Source organism: Bos indicus x Bos taurus, chromosome 19 (assembly GCF_003369695.1).
Source record: "Bos indicus x Bos taurus breed Angus x Brahman F1 hybrid chromosome 19, Bos_hybrid_MaternalHap_v2.0, whole genome shotgun sequence".
Lineage (NCBI taxonomy): Eukaryota > Metazoa > Chordata > Mammalia > Artiodactyla > Bovidae > Bos > Bos indicus x Bos taurus.
Genome location: NC_040094.1, coordinates 53,361,497 through 53,382,279, shown reverse-complemented (window position 1 = coordinate 53,382,279; position 20,783 = coordinate 53,361,497). Strand labels below are relative to the sequence as shown.

Sequence of the window (20,783 nt, the reverse complement as noted above, 5' to 3'; positions counted from 1 at the left end):
GAACTCTTCCTCAACTGCTGGAGCTGTAATGTTTGTGTAACAGAATGTAGTCCAAGAGGACAGTAGAGTGAGAAAATGCCACTCACATCTTCAGAACCCTTGGTTAGCCCACCTCTCAGCACCCCTAAAACAAGGAGCTTTTAGTAACAGGAACAAGATCTCCAATTTCCTGGGACATCTTCTTTTTAAATGTTTAGTTTTTCTTAAAGAAAATTAGGTAAATATTTAACTGACCACAGCAAGATAATAATAACTGAAATTTCAATGGAATATTGAACATTTCAAACTTCAGTATACATAAAAAAGGAAACTGACAGATTTGAGAACATACAACCAAGAAGATTAAGGGTTAATAAAGTATTCTTAGAAATCAATAAGAAAATCCCCTTATTTAAAAAAAAATGAGTGAAAGTTATAAATTAACTAATAACAAATAATTATACAGATGTTCAGGAAACACTGGGAAAATTCTCAGCCTCACTAGTAAATCAACAAGCATGAACAACTTTTAGATACCATCTTTGCTTGTCCATGTGGCAAAACTGGTATTTAAAACAGCCAGAAGTTCCTCCATTGCCAGTGAACAGCATGGTGCTTCTGGAAAACTGTGTGTTGGGGTGAATGGAGAACTTTACAAAATCTGAATAACAGAGATGTGGACAATTATTTTATTCACAGAAATGTTCCTTTCATTTTTATTTCTAAAAATGGAAATTTAGAAGCAATTTAATTATCTAAAATTAGAGTTGGACAAATTAAAGTACAGTCAATTGATTGGTTAATGTGTAGCCATTAAATATGATTTTCTTCATGTGTGCCCATGGTAGAGAAATGCTTAGAAGTTAAAGTGGAAAAAAACCAGGAATACATTTGGGGATCTATTTGGGGACCACAGGAAGAGGAGGTATGGATCTAAAAATGTCTAGGAAGGACAACGCCAAAATGTAGACAAGGGATATTAATAGTGTGCATGGTTTTTAATTTTCTTTTTTGTCATTTTTGAATAGTTCCAATTTTCCACAAGGAAAATGTATCTTTCTTAAAAAATAGCTTACAAATAATAGAGTAAAAGCTTGTTTTTCATCCCAGGTTCTGCAGATGGCTCTGTGGTCCTGCGTCAATCAGCTGAATGCAGGAAGGCCAGAGGAAGAGGTCTCCTTACTGTCAGTGCACCTCGCCTACCACCATTTCAGAAGCCGGCTACAAAACTTCTCCAGGATCTTGACTATCCACTCCCCAATTTTACTAAGCCTTACAAAAGGCACACAGAACCATAGCTGGGCTTTACGTGAGATGGTATGGCCCCTCTTGAGGACATTTCATGCCTGTAGCCCAGCTTGGCCTCCTCAAGCTAGTGGAGAAAGGGGGTGCTCCCACCACCACCCTGGGAAGGGAAATGGGAGACATCTTTACTGGCACACACGTCAGTGTGGTTCTTCAGTTAGAATGCATCTAACTCATGCCTCCTAAATCCCAAGACCATGAAAGGGGAAGCTACAATCCTGGAACACAGGAACAACTTGGGTGACAGCCAGGACCTCCGACTTAAGGTTTAGAGCAGCCCAATGGGGGTCAGGGGACAGACTGCTCAGTCAATAGCCTGTTCTCTGCTCCCCAGAGTCTGGATGTGTTGGCAGCAGTGGCCTGTGCTGAAATGCTGACAGAAAACCTCCTAAAGCCCAGTCCCCAAGCTTGGTTACAGACTGTGAAGAATCTTTCCATGCCACTGGAGCTCCTCTGCTCAGAAGGGTACATGCAGGACTGTGGGATGATGACCAGAACCCTCATCAGAGATATCAGGTAAGACCCAAGAGGCCCAGGCACATCAGAGAGAGAGAGCAGATGTTCCTATTGCAGGAAGTGGGCCTTTCCTCATTCATTCTATAACATCTGTGGAAGCCTACTTAAATGCCAGGCATTGCAATGATCCTAGAAAAACAGAGGAGAGAACTGAGCATTCAGGGAGTGCACAGAGTGATGGGGGTGACACAGAGGTGAGCGGATTATTACGATCCTGCGGGAGAAAGAGCAGCTGCAGAGGACCCCAGCAGGGTGACAGAGAAAGGGCATGCACTCGGGGTAGACTTCCCAGAGGACAAGTCCTGGGCTGGCCTTTAAGGGCGAGGTGGGAGTCACCAGACGTGGGCAGAGGCATGGAACTTGAATTGTCTGAGCTGGGAGTCTGTGGGGAGGAGAAAGACAGAAGTGGGTAGAGGTCAGGGAGAACATCACAAAGGGCTTCTACCCAATTCATCTACCTTCACACCTGCTCCTTCTCTTATGTTTCAACCCCTGTGCCTTGGAACTACCTCCCTGCACCTCTGCCCTCTGTCTCAGGTTTTTTTGTCAGAGCTGAGTGAGGGAACCCCTCTCTTGACAGAACCCACTGGAATCGCATTTTCTCCATCTCACTCTTTGTGGAGCATGTGCTGCTGGAGACAGAGAGTCAGATTCCTGAGCTGCTCGAGCTGGTGACTGACTATGTCTCCTTGCTGAACAAGGTGAGTTTGGAGGCTTGGCTTGTCAGGCATGGATCTGCCTCTTTGTAAGATGAACAGTCGAAGCATGACCCAACTTTTATCAGTTGGGTGGTACATTCCCTTTCTGCTCTGACAGTTTTATCTAGAAGTGCTAAGGAAAATGATTTCATCATATAAGCCATTAAAATTTCGGTGTTTAATTTTTACCCTCTCCTGAGTGTTGTCAGGATATGTTATTTAGGATTCCTAGAAGGATAATGAACTATTCATGCAGCAAGTACACTTGGGAAAGCTTTGGGAGGACTGAAGGGTGGGCTCCAACCAGGCCTCGAGTGGCCCCAGACCAGACCAGCAGCCTGGCCCAAGGGGACTTGCTAAGGTCAGGAAGATGGGGATCCAGGAGAATGCCATTAGACTTGTGGACTTCCAAACAGTACTGTTGGTGGGATCAAGGGCACAGGAAGACCCATGTCCCTGCCCCTCAACACCGTTTATAAAGTTGGTGACACACAGGATAGTACCCTTCAGAAAAAGCGACCGTCCTTTCAGCATCAGTGGCCTCTCGGGGAAGATAGCCTCTGCCTATCAGGAACTTCACACAAGCAATACCAGTAGCTCTGCTGTGCAGCCTTAGAAATGTCTTTTTGTGACTGGCATATTTCATGTTCTCAAGGTTTATCCACATTGTAGCAGGTGTCAATTTCCTTCCTTTTTAAGATTCCACTGTATGGATAGAGCGCATTCTGTTTATCCAGCCATCTATTGATGGGCACTTGGGTTATTTCCACCTTTTGATGATTGTAAACAGTGTTGCTGTGATCCTGGGTGTAGAAGTACCTGTTTGAGTCACTACTTTAATTCTTTTGGGTTTGCATTTAAGAATGGAATTGCTGCATCATAGGGCAATTCTATGTTTGACATTTTGAGGAATCAATATCCCATTTTCCACAGTTGTCACACCATTTCAGATCCCTACCAGCAATGCCCCAGGGCTCTAATATTTACACATCCATGCCAACACTTGCTATTTTCCATTTTTTAAAAAAAATAACAGCCCCCTTAATGGGTGAAGGGATATCTCATTGTGGTTTTGATTTGTATTTCCCTAATGACTAGTGATGTTGAGCATTTTTTTCATGTTCTTATTCCCTATTTGTAATCTTCTTTGGAAAATGTCTAAAGTTCTTTGGACTTTTTTGAATCTTTTGATTAACAGATCATATTTTTCAGAGTGTTAGAAACTCATATCATTTCCAAGTAAAACTAATCCTCAGAATTCAAGGACACTCAAAATCATAGTCTATAAACATCATTCATTATTGGATTGTCCAAAAAGTTTGTTCAGATTTTTCTGTAAAATGTTCTGAAAATAAAATATTTATGTTTCATAAAATGTTATGGAAAAACCCAAATAAACTAATACATAACTCATTTAAAGATAAACTCCAAATGATTATTTCAAAGGGTTCTGAAAAAGCATTTGAGGACATTTATAACAGTAAAAAGATACTCTTGCCAGATTAGGAATAGCAAGGCACTCTCCTTCAGCAGATAATGCCCAAGGACAAACATAACATAAAAACATCTACAGTAAACATGCCTAATCAGAAAATTCCCTAAGGACATCCATTAAACTCACTATCTTATATCATTAAAGATAAGCCTTTGCTAAAAAACAGTGTTTCTACTTCTAAATACATACCCTAGAGAATTTTCCCATTTGTACTGACACATTAAGAATATTGGATACAGAATTGTTGGAAATTGCAAGAAATTTGGGAACATTCTAAATGTTCATCAACAGGTAAAGAGATGACCAGTATATGTGTCAACAAGTACCATGCAGGAGTTAACATGAATGATCTGAATCTACTTCTGTCAATGAAAAATGCAGTTTGCAGACGTTTAGGTACCATGTGATGTCCCTGATACAAAGTTTACAATATTCAAAACAACAAGGTTTTTATGCATGCATGCAAATCTAGTGAAAGTGGGAATTTAGAAATGTGTTCTTCAGGGCTGAGGGTGGGGGTTTGGGGGGAAACAGCAGATATATAATTAGAAAGGGGTACACTTGGGAGTTGAAACTGTACCTGTAACGTTTCATTTGTTTAGAAACTGATAAAGCAAATATTCAAAAAGTGCTAAGATCACTTAAAGCTTGGTGGATACACAGATAGTTATTTTATTATCATTACAGTTTGAAATATAATGGAAAGGGGGGGCATTAAGACCTTAAAAGAAAGGAGGAAGAGGAGAAAAACCAGAAACTGAGAATATCGGCCTTCAACCCAAAGCAGGATAGTTACAAAGGGCATTCAAAGTTAAAGAAACTGCTAAACAAATAAAAAAGCCTTGAACCGCAGATACCAGAGCCCTAACTGGGCAGCTCCTCCAGCGGGCTGTTTTCTTTTTTTTTTCTTTTGTTATCCTCTGTAATTTATTTTATGTATTTGAAAACATTATTCTGAGAAGTCACTGCAGGCTTCTATAGACCAATACAGAGATCTGAGATGTAGAACAGGTTAAGAATACTGGTAGACATTCACATTTAATAATATAAATAAATGGAGGGAGCTAATACACAAAAAAGTTTCTATGCTCAAATGTTTAAAAAAACAATAATACCATGGGACCTATTTTGAGTTAATTGCAGATTTCAATTCTCATTAGTTCTACTGATTTTCAGAGATATTCTTTTTTGAAAGTTGAAGAAAAAGAGACCCTCCCAACTCTCTGGTCTATGCACGGTACAATAGTGGGTGGATTAGACAAGGTTACATTTCTGCTCTGATAAACCCACAATGGGTAAAGGAACACATAACTGACCATCCTGCTGTCCAGTCTGCAGACACTGCTTGCCGAGAATCTTTTCTTGTATTCTTTGTTGCCTGATTTTTCGTTTCTTTAATGTGGTTAAGAACCAAATTACTTACTGTGTAAGGAAAAATTATAATCAAGGTTTGGTCATAATTTCCTTGATTTTTCCCAAACAAATCACCTGTTACCCTCAGTCACAGAAGCCACAGAGGCAAAAATATGTAACTAGAATCCTCATGGGTTTCAGACTTTACCAAACATTTAAATGTAGAAGGAAATGTCAACCCACTCCAGTATTCTTTTTTTTTTTTTTCTGTTCATTATCTGTGTATATCTTTTTATTTTATTTTATTTTTTAACTTTACAATATTGTATTGGTTTTGCCATATATCAGCATGAATCCACCACAGGTATACAAGTGTTCCCCATCCTGAACCCTCCTCCCTCCCCCCTCCCCCCTCCCCGTACCATTCCTCTGTTTTCTTGTCTTTGTTGCCTTTCTGCTCCCTGCCCTTCCTCACTGCTAATTAGCTCCACCCACACCCTCGACTGCCCTTCTCCTTCAGTGCCTACTTGAGGACTCTGACACCAAGACCCACAGGCCTTTCATCGCAGTGATGACTACTCTTCGTGAATGTAAGGATCAAGTGACAAAGAGCCTCAGTAGGTGAGCTCTTGGATTTGGGATCTGCAAGGGAGAGAGAATTCAGAATCTTTGGTACTTTTGCTTCTTACGGCCGGGTTCTCTGCTTTAGAACTGATCACCTTCTTGGCTTCTAGGTTTGTGGTTCAGCCATGCCCCATCTGTCTAGGAGATGCACAGGATCCTGTTTGCCTGCCCTGTGACCATATATTCTGCCTGCGCTGCATTGAAGTTCACCTCACCCGAGGGCAGATGAGATGCCCCCATTGTTTAACCAACTTACCAAACACCTTCTCTCCAACTGTTTCCCAGGAGCACAGGTAAAACACCCTTTCTCTTGAGAATGCTTCCTCTTTTTTTCTTCTTTTTTGGGAAATACAGTATTCAGAAATATAACTATTAATCTTAGAAAACCTGAAAGCCGAGAAGTGTCCTAAGAAAGACGACTAATTATTTATGTACCTTTATAAAACACCTAGCATCTCAAAATATTCTCTCCCCAATATATGCATGTGTACAGATTAGGGAGATAGAAAAATTAGAGGAAATAAACCAGAAAGTTGTAAACTAATTAAAGCCATCACAAGTACCCAAAGAGTTTAGATGCAACTGGTTTATCCTCTTAATGTATAAATGCAATCCATGTTCTATGACCTAAGGATAAAACTAACATTTGTATGGCTAAGAGCCTTTCAGGGAAGTAGTTAAAATTAACCCAGGTCATTGATTTCCCTCCCTTCTGATGCCTCCTAAAAATGGAGCACAAGACAAGCACAGTGGATGGGATCTTTGAGAAACTTTTAGGATATGAAGGCTATTGCTAGACGGTCCAAATGATCAAAGTGTTTCTCAAAAAAGCTGAGTTATGTACTGTCTATTGCAATTTTGTTCTAATCTATGTAAGGAGATACTTGCATCTTTTAATTAAAAAATTTCTATCCAAATCCCAAAGCACTCTGTAGGGAGGGACTCTGGAATACATTGTACAAGACTTTTGACCATGGTTTTTAACCATTCCCAAGGGAGGTCATTGAGAAACATGCCCGCTTCCGGCAGATGTGCAATAGTTTCTTCGTGGACCTGGTTTCTACCATGTGCTTCAAAGACAATTCTCCACCTCAGAAGGAAGTGGTCAAAGACCTGCTATCCTTACTCTTTGTAGAGAAGGCTCCCCAACGTGAGTGGCTGTGTTTCCATAGAGTTAAAAATTCAGTGCTTCATCTCTTTTTTTATGTCTGATGTGAACAATGATCTACCTTCCTCTTTCTGGTTTTAGGATGCTGTGAACACACAAAATCTCTTTCTCCTTTTGATGATGTTGTGGATAAGACCCCCGTGATCCGCTCAGTGGTACTGAAACTGCTTTTAAAATACAGGTGAGCACCACGAACATGAAGTTGCCTCAGAAACACCTTGACTTCTTTGTTTTTTTTCTCCTCATGGCTTTTTCTTTGCCACAAAGCATTCTTTGCAGAACTGGTAGCTAGCTCACTATCTGGGAAAGCTTCTTTAGCAAGAGATGCCCTGGTTCCTTTATCTGTATGGACTGTATCCTTGGCATATTCACATGCTGGCCATGAGTTCATTATGGCCACAAGCACATGACGAGGAAGAAGAAGACAGATTTGGGGAAAGGGGACAGAGCACTGTGAGATGTGTGGGTACAGGAAGTGGGGAGTCAGGAATCTGCAGTTCTCATCTTAGTTCCACAGCTACAAAGTTTTGTGGGTTTTTTTGGACGGTGACTTAGAATCTCCATTTACCTGCCTTGCCCTTGATGTTGTTTTAAGTTTTGCTTCTATTCTTAAGTTTCTCTGATTCTATGAATGTAAAGAGAAGCCCATGTGCTATTTTAGAAAATTCTTAGAAAGCTGGTCTGTATTCAGAAGACATCTTTTGGAAGATACTTGGTATCTCATCCTGTGTCCTGACTTGTAAGGGTATACCTTGAGGTGATGGCAAAATCAAGATGCCATTAAAAAGTTCCAACAGAGACAGCTATTTCTTTTTTTTTTTATTTTATTTTATTTTTAAACTTTACAATATTTTATTAGTTTTGCCAAATATCGAAATGGATCCGCCACAGGTATACATGTGTTCCTGACTCGAGATAGAGATTAGATTTACATTTAAATCACGGATCTGCTGTAGCCTTGTCTACAGACATTTTATTTTGCTGCTTTCCCTCCCTATTATTTGTGAAATAGTCTTTTCAGACAGGATTCCTGGAAGATTTTCAACTAAAATTTTTTAAAATACATTTTCTTATAGAACAAGTATCTTACCATACCTGAAATTGACTTTTTTGGTTTGTTCTTGTTTTTTAGTATTTTTATTTTTAAAATTGATTAATTTATTTTAATTGAAACAACAATGAATATTTTTCATGATAAAAGATACAACTCATAAGGAAGATGGATATTATAAGCCATTAGACACCTTAGCAACAAAGAAACAAAGGTACATAAAGTAAAAAACAGAAGAAATATAAGGGAAAAGAAAAAATATAAAATCATAGTGAGACATATTAACATTTCTCCAAGAATATTTTATCAAATGCAGAAAAGATAAGAAGCATCTTGAGTGATGTCATTAATAATTTAAATATAATAGATTTATATTTAATTAATTTATATTAATCATATCCTACACAAATATATTTAAAACTTTATATCTGCAAAAAGATAAACAGTACTAAATTTCAAAAAGTAAACTTCTTTTTTATGTGTGTGATTCAGTTATACATATACATATATATTATTTTTGAATTTATTTTCCATTATAGGTTATTAAAAGAAGATATTGACTATAATTCCCTGTGCTATACAGTCAACTTTTGTTGCTTATTGCATAGCTATTTTTTAAAATTAGATATCTAGCATTCTATTCATACTAAGTCAAACAAGTGGAATCAAAATGCCATAGATTTTTTAGTTAGGCAAAAATTCACAAGTTTTCTAAAATATATATATGTTACATATTTATATATGTTATATATATGTATACAAAAGCTTTTCTCCTATGCTTGATAAAGGCTTGTGAAAGAACATCAAAAAAAAATAAGAGATGGAGAAATTGGAAAACATAAACTAAATGAAATGGGAACACTTAATATGAAATAGAAAAAGTGAAACAAACTAGATAAAAGTAGAAGATTCTCATATAGTTCAGTTGTTTTTTTTTTTTCCATTTTGAATTAATTTTATTTTATTTTTAAACTTTACATAATTGTATTAGTTTTGCCAAATATCAAAATGAATCCGCCACAGGTATACATGTGTTCCCCATCCTGAACCCTCCTCCCAGTTCAGTTGTTTTTAAACATGGCAGCTCATTAAAAACATATCTGGAGCTCTGACCAAAAAAAACCAAGAAACACCTGGGCATTTGTATTTTTCAAAAAATTCCAAGATAATTCTGATATGCATATGGATTTTAATAATTGATTACAGCCTTTTTTATTAGATCCTAGTTTTGGCGATATAAGGGTCTATTAATTTTCTGTTGACCAATCATTATACAATGGTATTAAGTGTGTAATAGTTACATAATCACAATAGTAAAAGATGTTTTTCGGTTTTCACGACCAATAGCCTGACAAAAAATAAAAGATAATTACAATTGCAAGCCATAAGGAGAACATGATTAACCTAACAATATAAAATAATTGCATATAATTTGGGGGGTCATGCACAGTGATATAGTAAGCAGAAGTGCATACATGCACATGTTTTCATCTGCTCAGTCTATTTCTTTTGAATGGTGCATTTAATCCATGATCCTATTACCATTTTCTTAATTGTTTTGGGTTTATTTTCTATAGGTAGGGCTTTCCTTCTCGTTTTCTACCTAGAGAAGTGCCTTTAGCATTTGTTGTAAAGCTGGTGCTGAATTCTCTCAACCTTTGCTTGTCTGGAAAGCTTTTGATTTCCCCATCACATCTGAAGGAGAGTCTTGCTGAGTAGAGTATTCTTGGTTGTAGATTCTTCCCTTTGATCACTTTAAATGTGTCATGCCATTCCCTTCTGGCTTGTAGAGTTTCTGTTGAGAAATTAGCAGATAGGCTGATGGGAATTCCCTTGTATGTGATTTGTCATTTTCCCCTTGTTGCTTTTAATATTCTATCTCTGTCTTTGATTTTTGTCAGTTTGATTACTATGTGTCTCGGTGTGTTCCTCCTTGGATTTCTCCTGGAACTCTCTGTGCTTCCTGCACTTGGTTGATTATTTTCTTTCCCATGTTTTCAGTTATTATCTCTTCTACTATTTTTTCAGATCCTTCCTATCTCTCCTCCTTCTGGGACCCTATATTGTGAAGATTGGTGTGCTTAATGTTGTCCCAGATGTCTCTTAGGCTGTCTTCATTTCTTCTCATTCTTTTTTCTATATTCTGTTCCACAATAGTGATTTCCACCATTTTGTCCTCCAGGTCATTTATTTGTTCTTCTGTCTCAGTTATTCTGCTATGGGTTCCTTCTAGTGTACTATTCATCTCTGTTTGTTTGTTCTTTAGTTCCTGTAGGTCTTTAGTAAACATTTCTTGCATCTTCTCAATTTTTGCCTCCATTCTTTTCCCAAGATCCTGAATCATCTTCACTATCATTATTCTAAACTTTTTTCTGGAAGGTTGCCTATCTCCACTTCATCTAGTTGTTTTTCTGGGGTTTTATCTTGTTCCTTCCTCTGGGACATAACTTTCTGCTTTTTTCATGCTGATTAACTTTCTGTAATATGGTTTGTTTTTGTCTTTGTGGGGTTATGGTTCTTCTTGTTTCTTCTGTCTGCCCTCTGATGGAGGATGCTAAGAGGCTTGTGAAAGCTTCCTGATGGGAGGGACTGCTGGTGGGGAAATTTGGGTTTTGCTCTAGTGGGCAAGGCCTTGTTCAGTAAAGCTTGAATCCAATTATCTGCTGATGAGTGGGGTTGCACTCCTTCCCTGGTAGTTTTTTGGCCTGAGGTGACCCAGACCTCAGATTTATGAGCTCTTATGGTAGGGTTATTGGGAACCTCCAAGAGGGCTGGGCTTCCCTGATAACTTGGTAAAGAATCTGCCTGCAATGCAGGAGACCCTGTTTCGATTCCTGGGTCAGGAACATCCACTGGAGAAGGGATAGTATACTTGGGCTTCCCTTGTGGCTCAGGTGGTAAAGAATCTGCCTGCAATGCAGAAGACTTGGGTTCAATTCCTGGGTTGGGAAGATGCCCTGGAGAAGGGAAAGGCTACCCACTCCAGTATTCTGGCCTGGAGAATTTCATGGACTGTATAGTCCTTAGGGTCACAAAGAGTCGGACATAACTGAGTGACTTTCACTTTCACTTCACTTCACTCCAAGAAGGTTAACACCAAAAGGGACCTTCCTGGAGAAGGCAATGGCACCCCACTCCAGTACTGTTGCCCAGAAAATCCCATGGATGGAGGAGCCTGGTAGGCTGCAGTCCATGGGGTCGCTAAGAGTCGGACAAGACTGAGCGACTTCACTTTCACTTTTCACTTTCATGCATTGGAGAAGGAAATGGCAACCCACTCCAGTGTTCTTGCCTGGAGAATCCCAGGGATGAGGGAGCCTGGTGGGCTGACGTCTATGGGGTCGCACAGAGTCGGACACAACTGAAGCGACTTAGCAGTAGCAGCAGTGATGTGTTTATGTTGGGCTCACTCTTAGCAGTGTTGCTCATGTGTGGAAAAGTAGTGTCTTCAGCTGGGTTGTATTCTGCTTTATGTGTAAATACACGATTGTATTGTCTACATCAACACACATATGACTGTACATATAAAAACGGATCCTATGCATTGCAAAAAAAAAGGAAAAAAAAAAACAAAACTGACAGTTGCTGCCAGTTCCCCGTGCCTGTGGTAAACCCTTGCTGAGCCATATCTCCACAGGAGACCCTCCAAGACAAGCAGGTAGTTTTTGTTCAGTTTTCTGTGGAGTCACTGCTCCTTTCCTCTGAGTCTTGGTGCACACAGGTTTTGTTTTTGCCCTCCAGGACTGGAGTCTCTGTTTCCTCCAGTCCTGTGGAAGTCTTACAGTCAAATCCTGCTGTCCTTCAAGGTCAGATTCCCAGGGGATTCCCAGTCCCTTTGTCCAGTCCCTGAGCTGGGAGCCCTGACATGGGGTTCTGAACCTTCACAACAGTGGGAGAGCTTCTTTGGTATTAATATTCTTCAGTTGTGGGTCACCCACTTGGTGGGTTTGGGGTTTGATTTTATCGTGATTGTGGCCCTCCTACCATCTTGCTGAGGCTTCTTCGTCTTTGGATGTGGGGTATCTTTTTTTTTTTTAGGTTCCAGCATCCTCATATTTATGGTTGTTCAACAGCTAGTTGTGACTTTGGTGCTCTCAAAGGAGGAGATGAGCACATATCCTTCTACTCCACCATCTTGTGCCGGAAGCCTGAAAATGACTTTAAGGCATATATAGAAAGAGTTGACTTGAAAAGTGAAAAGAGCCTCTTGCTATTCTGTGATTTTTATTAATTTTGGTGAATGAGTGAAATCTGTACATGTGAATCTCTTTGCTTAAAAAAAGGGAATAGTACAATCAATATGCCTACCCCTTGACATATAGTGTAGACACAGTAACATGAGTACAAACTACACTCAAAGGTAAATACTTTGTTCTGAAATACAGAGAGAGTAAAGTTTATAGAACTGATCTTGGAATAAAAAGCTTGAAACATAAAACACAATTTAAAAATCTGCATTGTCATTCTCTCTGGGTTGAGAAATACTTGCTCTCTCAGTCTTTTGTGGTTTGAGTCTTTTTGTATATTAAGAATGAGTTGGGCTGGGGCCTTCCCTGGTGGTCCAGTGGTTAAGATTCCGTGCTCCCAATGCAGGGTGTCTGGGTTCAATCCCTAGACAGGGTACTAGATCCAGCGTGCCACAACTAAGACCTCATGTACTGTAGCCCGCCCGGATCCTCTGTCCATGGAATTCTCCAGGCAAGAATACTGGAGTGGGTAGCCTTTCCCTTCTCCAGGGGATCTTCCCGACCTAAGGACAAACCTAGGTTTCCTATATTGCATGCACATTCTCAGCATCTGACCAGAGTTGGACTTAACTAAGAACCAGCCCAGCAAAATAAATAAATATTTTTTAAAAAATGAGTCAGACTGGACTTAGAAATACTTTATGAAAACATAAGCACCTGCTCTCTGGGAAGACCCACACATGAGACAATGTTGATGAGACTGCACATAACACTAAGATGGTATCTAGCTTTTTTAATGTGTCGATATTCGCACTGATGCTACTAAAGGAATGAAGAGTAAAGCTTCTGGCATCTTAGCGCAAGGAAAACCCTGCTAGTGGCCAGTCTGTCACCACTGTGCACATGTAGTTTTTAAAGGTGCCAGATTCACTTAATGTCCCTAATGAAGCTATAAAAATTATTAATTTTACTAAATCTCTACTCTTGAGGATATGACTTTTTAATGTTATGTTATAATGCGAGGTACACACAAGGCCTCCAGCTACACACCAAGGTACAAGATTACCTCAAGGAAAACCACTCCAACCGTTTTTTAATTACATGCTGATCTGGCTGCTTTTTTGTGGAATACCACTTGTGCTTGAAGAATGATTGACAAACAACACTTACTCAAACGTGGTCATTGACAGGTAATTTTCTTGAAAACAAACTTGAGATGAGCCTATCACATCAAGAAAGAAAATTGATGGTTTTGTTACTAATGATAAAATTCAAGCTTTTAAGCAAATATTAAAATTTTGGAGCAAATTCCCTGGGGATCCAGTGGTTAGAACTTTCAGCTTTCACTGCGGAGGGCCCAGGGTTATTCCGTGGTCAGGGAACTAAGTTGCTGCAGCCTGTTGATGCAGCCAAAAATAAATACATTAAAAAATATATAATAAAATTTTGGAAAACATTTATCCTCCACTGGGAGCTTGTCAGTTTTCTAATACTTACAGACTTTTTGATGACATGGGTGGTGAATATGAGGTTTTATATGCATATGAGGTTTTAAATATATATATCAAAGAATAAAAATGTGTCAACGTTTTCAAGATCTGCATAGCTCAGTGAACCAGTGTTTTTTAAGTGATTGATGCTTGATGTCACAGAATCATGCACTGGTCAAAAAGAAATCCATTTAAGTGCAAGTTGGATCATTTGATTTCAAGTGCAACTAACCTATAGAAATTACCATTTGTTAAGTTTTCATATAGTGTCAAAGGAGAATATCCACAGTTACTTGAAAAGACTACTAAAATATTTCTCCCTTTTCTAACTACATAATGTGTGAGACCATACTTTCCTCATATAATTCAATATAGTGCAACCTATTAGTATCAGACACAGATTTGAGAATCCAGTGAACTTCTGTTAAGCCAGGCATTAAAGAGATTTTTAGGAGTGAAAAACAGTGGCCCTCTTCTTACTAATCAACTTTCGTTCTGGAAAAGGTTTTTTAATCTTATTTGTGTTAACGTATAATGAGTTTAGTATGGTTGTTTTAAATGAATTGGTAAATATTTTCAAATTCTTCATTTTAATTTCTAGTACTGTAAATATCAATAGATATAACCTTCAGAAACAAAAGCTCTCTGGGCTTTTCAATAATTTTTAAGACTGTAAAGGAGTCTTGAAGCCAAAACATTTTAGAACAGCTGGTCTATTATAAAATAGGAAATTTCATATTCCAAGTTGATGCTAGATTATTTTTCTGGAAATTTTGCTGCAAACTATATATACACCTCTATGTATGTGTGTGTGTATATATGTGTGTATATATATATATATATATATATATATATATATATATAATTATACAAGAAGGAGGGATGGCTGATAGGCAGACAGGTAGATATACATAACTTTTTTTTTTTTTTTTTACAAAATGGGTTTCCAGATCTGAGCTAACCAAGTATACTATTTATCCTGCCATAGCTTTCATGATGTGAAGGAGTATATTCAGGCTTATTTGTCCCAGTTAGAAAATAAACTGTTCCTGGCTGAAGATAAAACTGAACTGTACATGTTCTTTACCAACTGCCTGGAGGTAAGCTATCATATCCCTGCATTTCATTTGCAAACTCATGGAACCACATGGTTTATGTGATGAAATAGTGTTTTTCTGAAAAAGTACAGGATATAATTAGGTGGTAATATTAATGGATGCTCTGCTCCATTAGGGGAAAAGAAAGTTTCAAATGCATTGCTTCTTCCCTCAGCAGATGAATATATTGGCATTTAGGTGCATGGGGCTTCCCTCATAGCTCAGTTGACAAATCATCTGCCTGCAATACAGGAGACCTGGGTTCGATTCCTGGGTCAGGAAGATCCCCTGGAGAAGGAAATGGCAACCCACTCCAGTATTCTTGCCTGGAGAATCCCATGGACAGAGGAGCTTGACAGGTTACAGTCCATGGGATCGCAAGAGTAGGGTACGACTTAGCGACTAAACCACCACCACCACCACACAGGGGGAAGAAAAGCGTAGAAGATTATGCCACTAAAATTGATGATGCCTGTCTCCAGGTGGAGAGACTATGAATACTTTTATTTTTTATTCTCTTCGTATGTTAGTTACTTCCAAGAATGTTAAAAACATATGAAAAAATTAGAATAGATTAAAAAATTCATCATAGCTTTTCTTTTTCCCTCCTTCTGGACCCTAAAATTAAAAGGGATATTAGATTCCATTATTCAAAAAATGTACACTCAAACCCACAACACTGTTCTTTATCCTTATTTATCCAAGACCTCACTGGTGAAATTTCAGAGATGGGAGAATTGTAAATAAAAAAGAATAATATCCTTTCTTTCTGGTCCTATGTTCCTTAGGATTCAATATATGAGAAGAATAATGCTTTCTTCATAAGGGATGAATTGAAATACCTGCGAGAGGAAGGCCAGTTCCTTACGACATACCAGCCAGTGGGATGCAGCCAATGGCCTGCTGGTGAGGCCTCAGTGGAGCACATGCAGAAGATGGCCCGCATCCGCCTCTGTCTTGACAAGGCATCTGAGATCCTCGCCGAGCTTCAGGATGGCTCAGGCAGGTCTTCTTCCCAACCTTTCTTGACCACAGGCTTGGAGACCCCATGATTTAGAAATTCAGCAAGTGTGGGAAGCTGGTTCTCAGAATAATACTGGTCTGTCCCATGGCCCCTTTCTTCTAGGTTAGTTCTCTCAGTGTGAATTCCCAAAGGGTAGACACAGAGCTTTTACTAGCCTCTGTTCCAGACAGTTAACTGACAAGTACCCTCACCAATCACTTGGCCTTTCTCACTGGCTCTGCAGAGGTGGCAGAGGAGAAGCATCGCTACCTGCAGCATGTGGAGCGCTTCTGTGCCCGGGTCCAGAATGACTGGTACCGAGTGTACCTGGTCAGGAAGCTCACCAGCCAGCAGGGGATGGAGTTTGTGCAGAGCCTCTCCAAAGAGGGCCATCCGGCCCACTGGGTGTTTCCTAAGGAAGTCATCGCACAGCAGGTGAGAAGGGCAGTCCGGCAGCCCCAGTGCTGTCTCAGCTCCCCTGTCCCATCCACCCCTGGAAGAGGGCTGCTGCTTCTCCATTCCTCCCTGACCTTCTCCCACATCCATCCCAGAAAATGCTTGCATCTGGTCTGGTCTGGTCCTCTGTCTCTGGGTTTCAATTGACCCAGCTTGTGATTATCTGCCTAGGAGATAGGTGTGTGTGTGTGTGTGTTTCTGGTTTGTCATCTTCCTGAAGAGCATATGTAAGCATCACTTCTGATTGAGTTCAAAACAAGAAAAGCAAAAGAATGCTTCTGTGGCTTAGGCCTTTAGCAGATTAAAAGTCATTCATCCTGAAAAATAAATCATTTTTATCCCTGGCAGGCAACACAAGAAAGGACTTAGATGACAGAGTTGCAGTCATTTTGGCTTCAGGACTGCTCAGTAGTCCTCTCCTAGTGTTCAGAAATGAATTTTACTGTCCTGGGGTTACAAAAATGGCATTAAAAATCCTGGCTTTTTTTTTTCCCCTCCCAACTGAAGCTTAAGTCCTTTGGTGCTCTGCTCTGAGTGCAGAGGGAAAGCAGCTACAGTATCACCTCCCCTAGATTTCCGCCCACTCTTCATCCAGTGAGGAGGAGGTGCCTCCCAAACAGCAATGAGCTGCCATGCTACCCAGAAACCTGGTTCAACTGCCCTAAACCTTCAGTGATTGCCTGGTTCCTTTACCTATCAAGAAGGTTCTTTGCTCAATATTTCCCCTACTGTACCCACTGTGGTTAACCCCTGTGTTCTTGGGGTTGCAGAGGGATCATCCAGGCCAGATGGATCCGTATCTGGTGCATGGGAAGGACTACAAGGCTGTCCGAGATGCAGTGGGCAAAGCCATTCTGGAATCCAAGCCCCTGGCCATTGAGACTGCTCTGGAGGTAGGCCAAGCTGGCAGCTGCTCTGTGTACACAGTGGGCCCTCACAGCCCAAGTCTTGTCTTGTTAGTGTCTAGAGAGGCCCAGAGGGTGACATGCTACACTGGAAGTCCTATGTCCATGGCCTCGTGAGCTTGCCTGGCAAAAAAGGAAACAGCAGAGGTTGATTTGGGTTGGTGGGTTTGCAAGAGGCTACCGGCAGCTCCTATCTGATTCATTTATGTCCATGACTTTCTTTGAGACCCTGCTGAAAAGCTGCTTCAGGATTCCTCTGCTCTTAGATGTGATGGCACGGGAAGCAAAACCTCTATCTGTGTAGCTACATAATTTCCATAGAGACATAAGCAGGTATTTATTTTAATAGACAGGGGGTTTTTAGAACCTAATCTTTAAATTATTCTGGTCTTATTTCCTTTCTGAGTCCTTGTTTACCCTGGCACTTTGCCAGGAAAAGAAGAAATAAATATCCTGGCACTTTGCCAGGAAAAGAACCGCTCAGGAAAAGTTCCTAGGACCAGTGAAGTAGTCAGAAAGAGAACAGATGATGATCTCTGTTACTTCTGTTGTAAGCTATTTGATAAATATGCATTGTGTTTAATGTGAGAATATTTATGAACGGTTGTTTCCCAGAAGATGGTCCTGAGGTACAGGGTTCCAGGTGCCTACGGTATTGGAAAAGGCTCCCTCACCGTCTCCAAGGCTTTAGTACTGATCTCATTCTTTATTCACATACAGATCACATGAGATTCTGGCCCTGAGCTATATCTGTATAACTTTGTAAAGTCTCACTTGATGTCCTTGCTTTTTCAGGCCTGTAGGAGCTCCACAACTCAGAAGGCTGTCTACCTACTGTTAGCACTTTTTAGAGAGGTCACCACTTTGTACAGATCCCAGAATGCAGACCTCCATCCTAAGCCACAGGTGAGTATCAGCCTCCAGGGCTGTGTTCATAGTCTCATGATTTGAAGAGACTTTTTGAAAAGAGGTAAAATTCACAAACACTGGGACTGCCCTGGTGGTCCAATGGCTAAGATTCTGCGCTCCCGATGCAGGGGGTCCAGGTTTGATCTCTGGTCAGGGAAATAGATCCCACATATCACAATTAAGACTGGATGCAACCAAATAAATAAATAAATATTTGTTTATTTTAAAAGAAAGTCATGTACACCAATTATGCCCATAATTTTTAGAAGTCTTGGATGGAGGTTTTCAGCCTTCTGATGAAGAGGAACTATTTTCCGTTTCACCCAAAGCTTTTAGAGTAACAATTAATATTACAGTTAAAAAAATAATTTATGGACTTCCCTGGTGGTCCAGTGGCTAAGACTCTGCACTCCCAATACAGGGGCCTGGGTTCAATCCCTGGTCAGGGAACTAGATCCCACATGCCATGACTAAAACCCATTGAAGCCAAATAAATTTAAAATAAATAAATAAAAATAAAGTTGTCTTTAAAAAGAACATACAATAATGTTTTCCAAAACAGAATTATCAAAACTAGTGCTTGCACATGTGGTTTCTGTGTTCATGGAGGAGATTTCTCTGGATAATTCCCCCTCAGGCAGTAATCATTTAGCCATTCTAACCTTGATTTAAAATTTTTTAATGCAACTTCATTTGTTTATTTATTTATGGCTGCGCCCTGTGTCTTGAGAGGTCTCAGTTCCCCAACTAGGGATTGAACCTCAGCTCCTCGGCGGTGAAAATGGTAGTCCTAGCACTGGACACCAGAGGATTCCTCTTAAGCAGATATTTGATAAGTTTTTGGTATCAAAAAGCATGACTAACATAAGAGAAAACCTTTGGTTTTTCTCCTGCTATTCATATAATATTTTTATTTGATGTATTTTTTTTCCTGTCAGCAATGTGAGGCTATGAAGAAATTCATTGAGAAAAGCAACACCTTGTCTCCTGATATCAGCGCTTTTGCAATATCCCTTGTGAATAACGAACTACCCCTGCTGAGGACAGGTCCTGGGGTCAGCAACCTGGAAGGGACAGTAATAGAAATGGCTGTTCATGCTGCAACTGTCCTTCTCTGTGGACAAAGCCAAGTCTTAGGACCCCTGAAGAATTTGGCCTTCTTCCCACACCTCATGGTGGTAAGACTGGGATATGATTTCTTCTGCATTCACAGGGAAAACTTTAGAGACCCAGCCGGTACCTCAGAAACTGTTGAACCTGTTTATCTTGTAGGTTCGCCGTCTTCCTCTTTCTCACTTGATGCTTTAGTCCACATGATGGCGAAAGCCTTGCCTTGCCCTTTGTCATTTCATAGAGAGCTGTTCTGTGTTCTTCATAGAGAGCTTTTGGGGTCGAGAAGAAAGAAAATCAAGGTCACATTCTTACTCAAGGCCTCTTGCTGAGCAGCGACAGCCAGTCGATGTGTTCACTAAGCTAAAGCCAGCTCTGCTTTTTTGACTTTTCAGAATGCCTTTCTTCCAACGATGCCTGAAGACTTGCTGGCTCAAGCTAGGAATTGGAAGGGTCTGGAAGAAGTCACGTGGTACAGTAAGTGCTGGCCTGTGGCGGAATCCCACTCCTGAGCTTTGAATAGCAACCTAAAACTACAGAAAACATCGGTATAGAATGGGGGTACATGGGTTTGTGCCTGAAGGGTCCAGGGTGCCTGCCTCCTCCTGCCATGGGTGCCTTTGCAAAACATGAACAGTTTGCGGGAATTGGTACCTGCTGACTGTGGATGAACCAGATCATTCTTTTTCTTAGTCACAGGGAAAGGGTCCTTCCGGATGCACTTCTGTTTCCTGGAATACACCCTTTGGGGGAGAAGGGGGCACTGGGAACCACATCAGAAACTCAGTCTAGGGCCAGCTCACAAAACAACCAAGGTTTTGACCCAAAGATAGTTATTTTAGAAATATAGAACTGAGGGAGGAAATAATATAACCCATGACCTGATGTAAATTTTGCCATTGTCCTGAGTAAATAATCTTTTAAAAGTAGTTTTAAAAGTTGTTATAAAACCTGCTCACAGCAAAAAGAAAAAAAATCAAAGAGAATAAATAGGAGGGTATAAAATACTATCCATTTTGCCTCCAAAAAGAACCCCTTCTATGAGCCTATAATCTAGTTTCTCTTTGCTTTGTGAAATTAAACGCAGACACTATTTTTCAATGCTACAAGTTGAGCTCCTGGTATGTATCAAGTATCTATTAGTAAACTAGCAGAGTTTAAGATTTCTGGTAACATGCTTGGGTCATCAAGTCCACGTCATTATTTGGTTAGACCAGAAAGCAGGGAGTTAGGTTTGCCTTTTAATGGTGGGTCATTAGGCAAAGCCTCACCAGCCAACATTGTGTCCTGTTCTTTCAACAGCATGTCCAAATGGTCACGTGTGCTCTGTAGGAGAGGTGAGTCTTGGTATTTGGGATAGGGTTTGTGGGGGCTTCAAAATGTGTGTTCCTCCTCCAGGTCTAAGGAGGGGGCCCATGAGGGAGGAGGATATTTGGA

General features: G+C 40.1%; 1 protein-coding gene and 1 non-coding gene across 2 annotated transcripts in view; both read left to right on the top strand.

Moving 5' to 3' along the window:
- The window catches only part of LOC113877709 (E3 ubiquitin-protein ligase RNF213-like), a 129,071-nt gene that overhangs the window by 90,024 nt on the left and 18,264 nt on the right, over positions 1 to 20,783 (top strand). Inside the window, exons 38-52 of the mRNA XM_027518100.1 lie at positions 1,090 to 1,296; positions 1,619 to 1,800; positions 2,381 to 2,501; positions 5,867 to 5,967; positions 6,081 to 6,263; positions 6,966 to 7,120; positions 7,220 to 7,319; positions 14,855 to 14,966; positions 15,752 to 15,965; positions 16,211 to 16,401; positions 17,193 to 17,315; positions 18,123 to 18,233; positions 19,175 to 19,414; positions 19,742 to 19,823; positions 20,649 to 20,683. Of these exons, the coding sequence (XP_027373901.1) occupies positions 1,090 to 1,296; positions 1,619 to 1,800; positions 2,381 to 2,501; positions 5,867 to 5,967; positions 6,081 to 6,263; positions 6,966 to 7,120; positions 7,220 to 7,319; positions 14,855 to 14,966; positions 15,752 to 15,965; positions 16,211 to 16,401; positions 17,193 to 17,315; positions 18,123 to 18,233; positions 19,175 to 19,414; positions 19,742 to 19,823; positions 20,649 to 20,683 (2,157 nt within the window). The remainder of the gene's footprint in view (positions 1 to 1,089; positions 1,297 to 1,618; positions 1,801 to 2,380; positions 2,502 to 5,866; positions 5,968 to 6,080; positions 6,264 to 6,965; positions 7,121 to 7,219; positions 7,320 to 14,854; positions 14,967 to 15,751; positions 15,966 to 16,210; positions 16,402 to 17,192; positions 17,316 to 18,122; positions 18,234 to 19,174; positions 19,415 to 19,741; positions 19,824 to 20,648; positions 20,684 to 20,783) is intronic.
- On the top strand, positions 18,615 to 18,686 carry TRNAG-CCC. The gene has a single exon. It is a non-coding gene; the product is annotated as a tRNA-Gly (tRNA).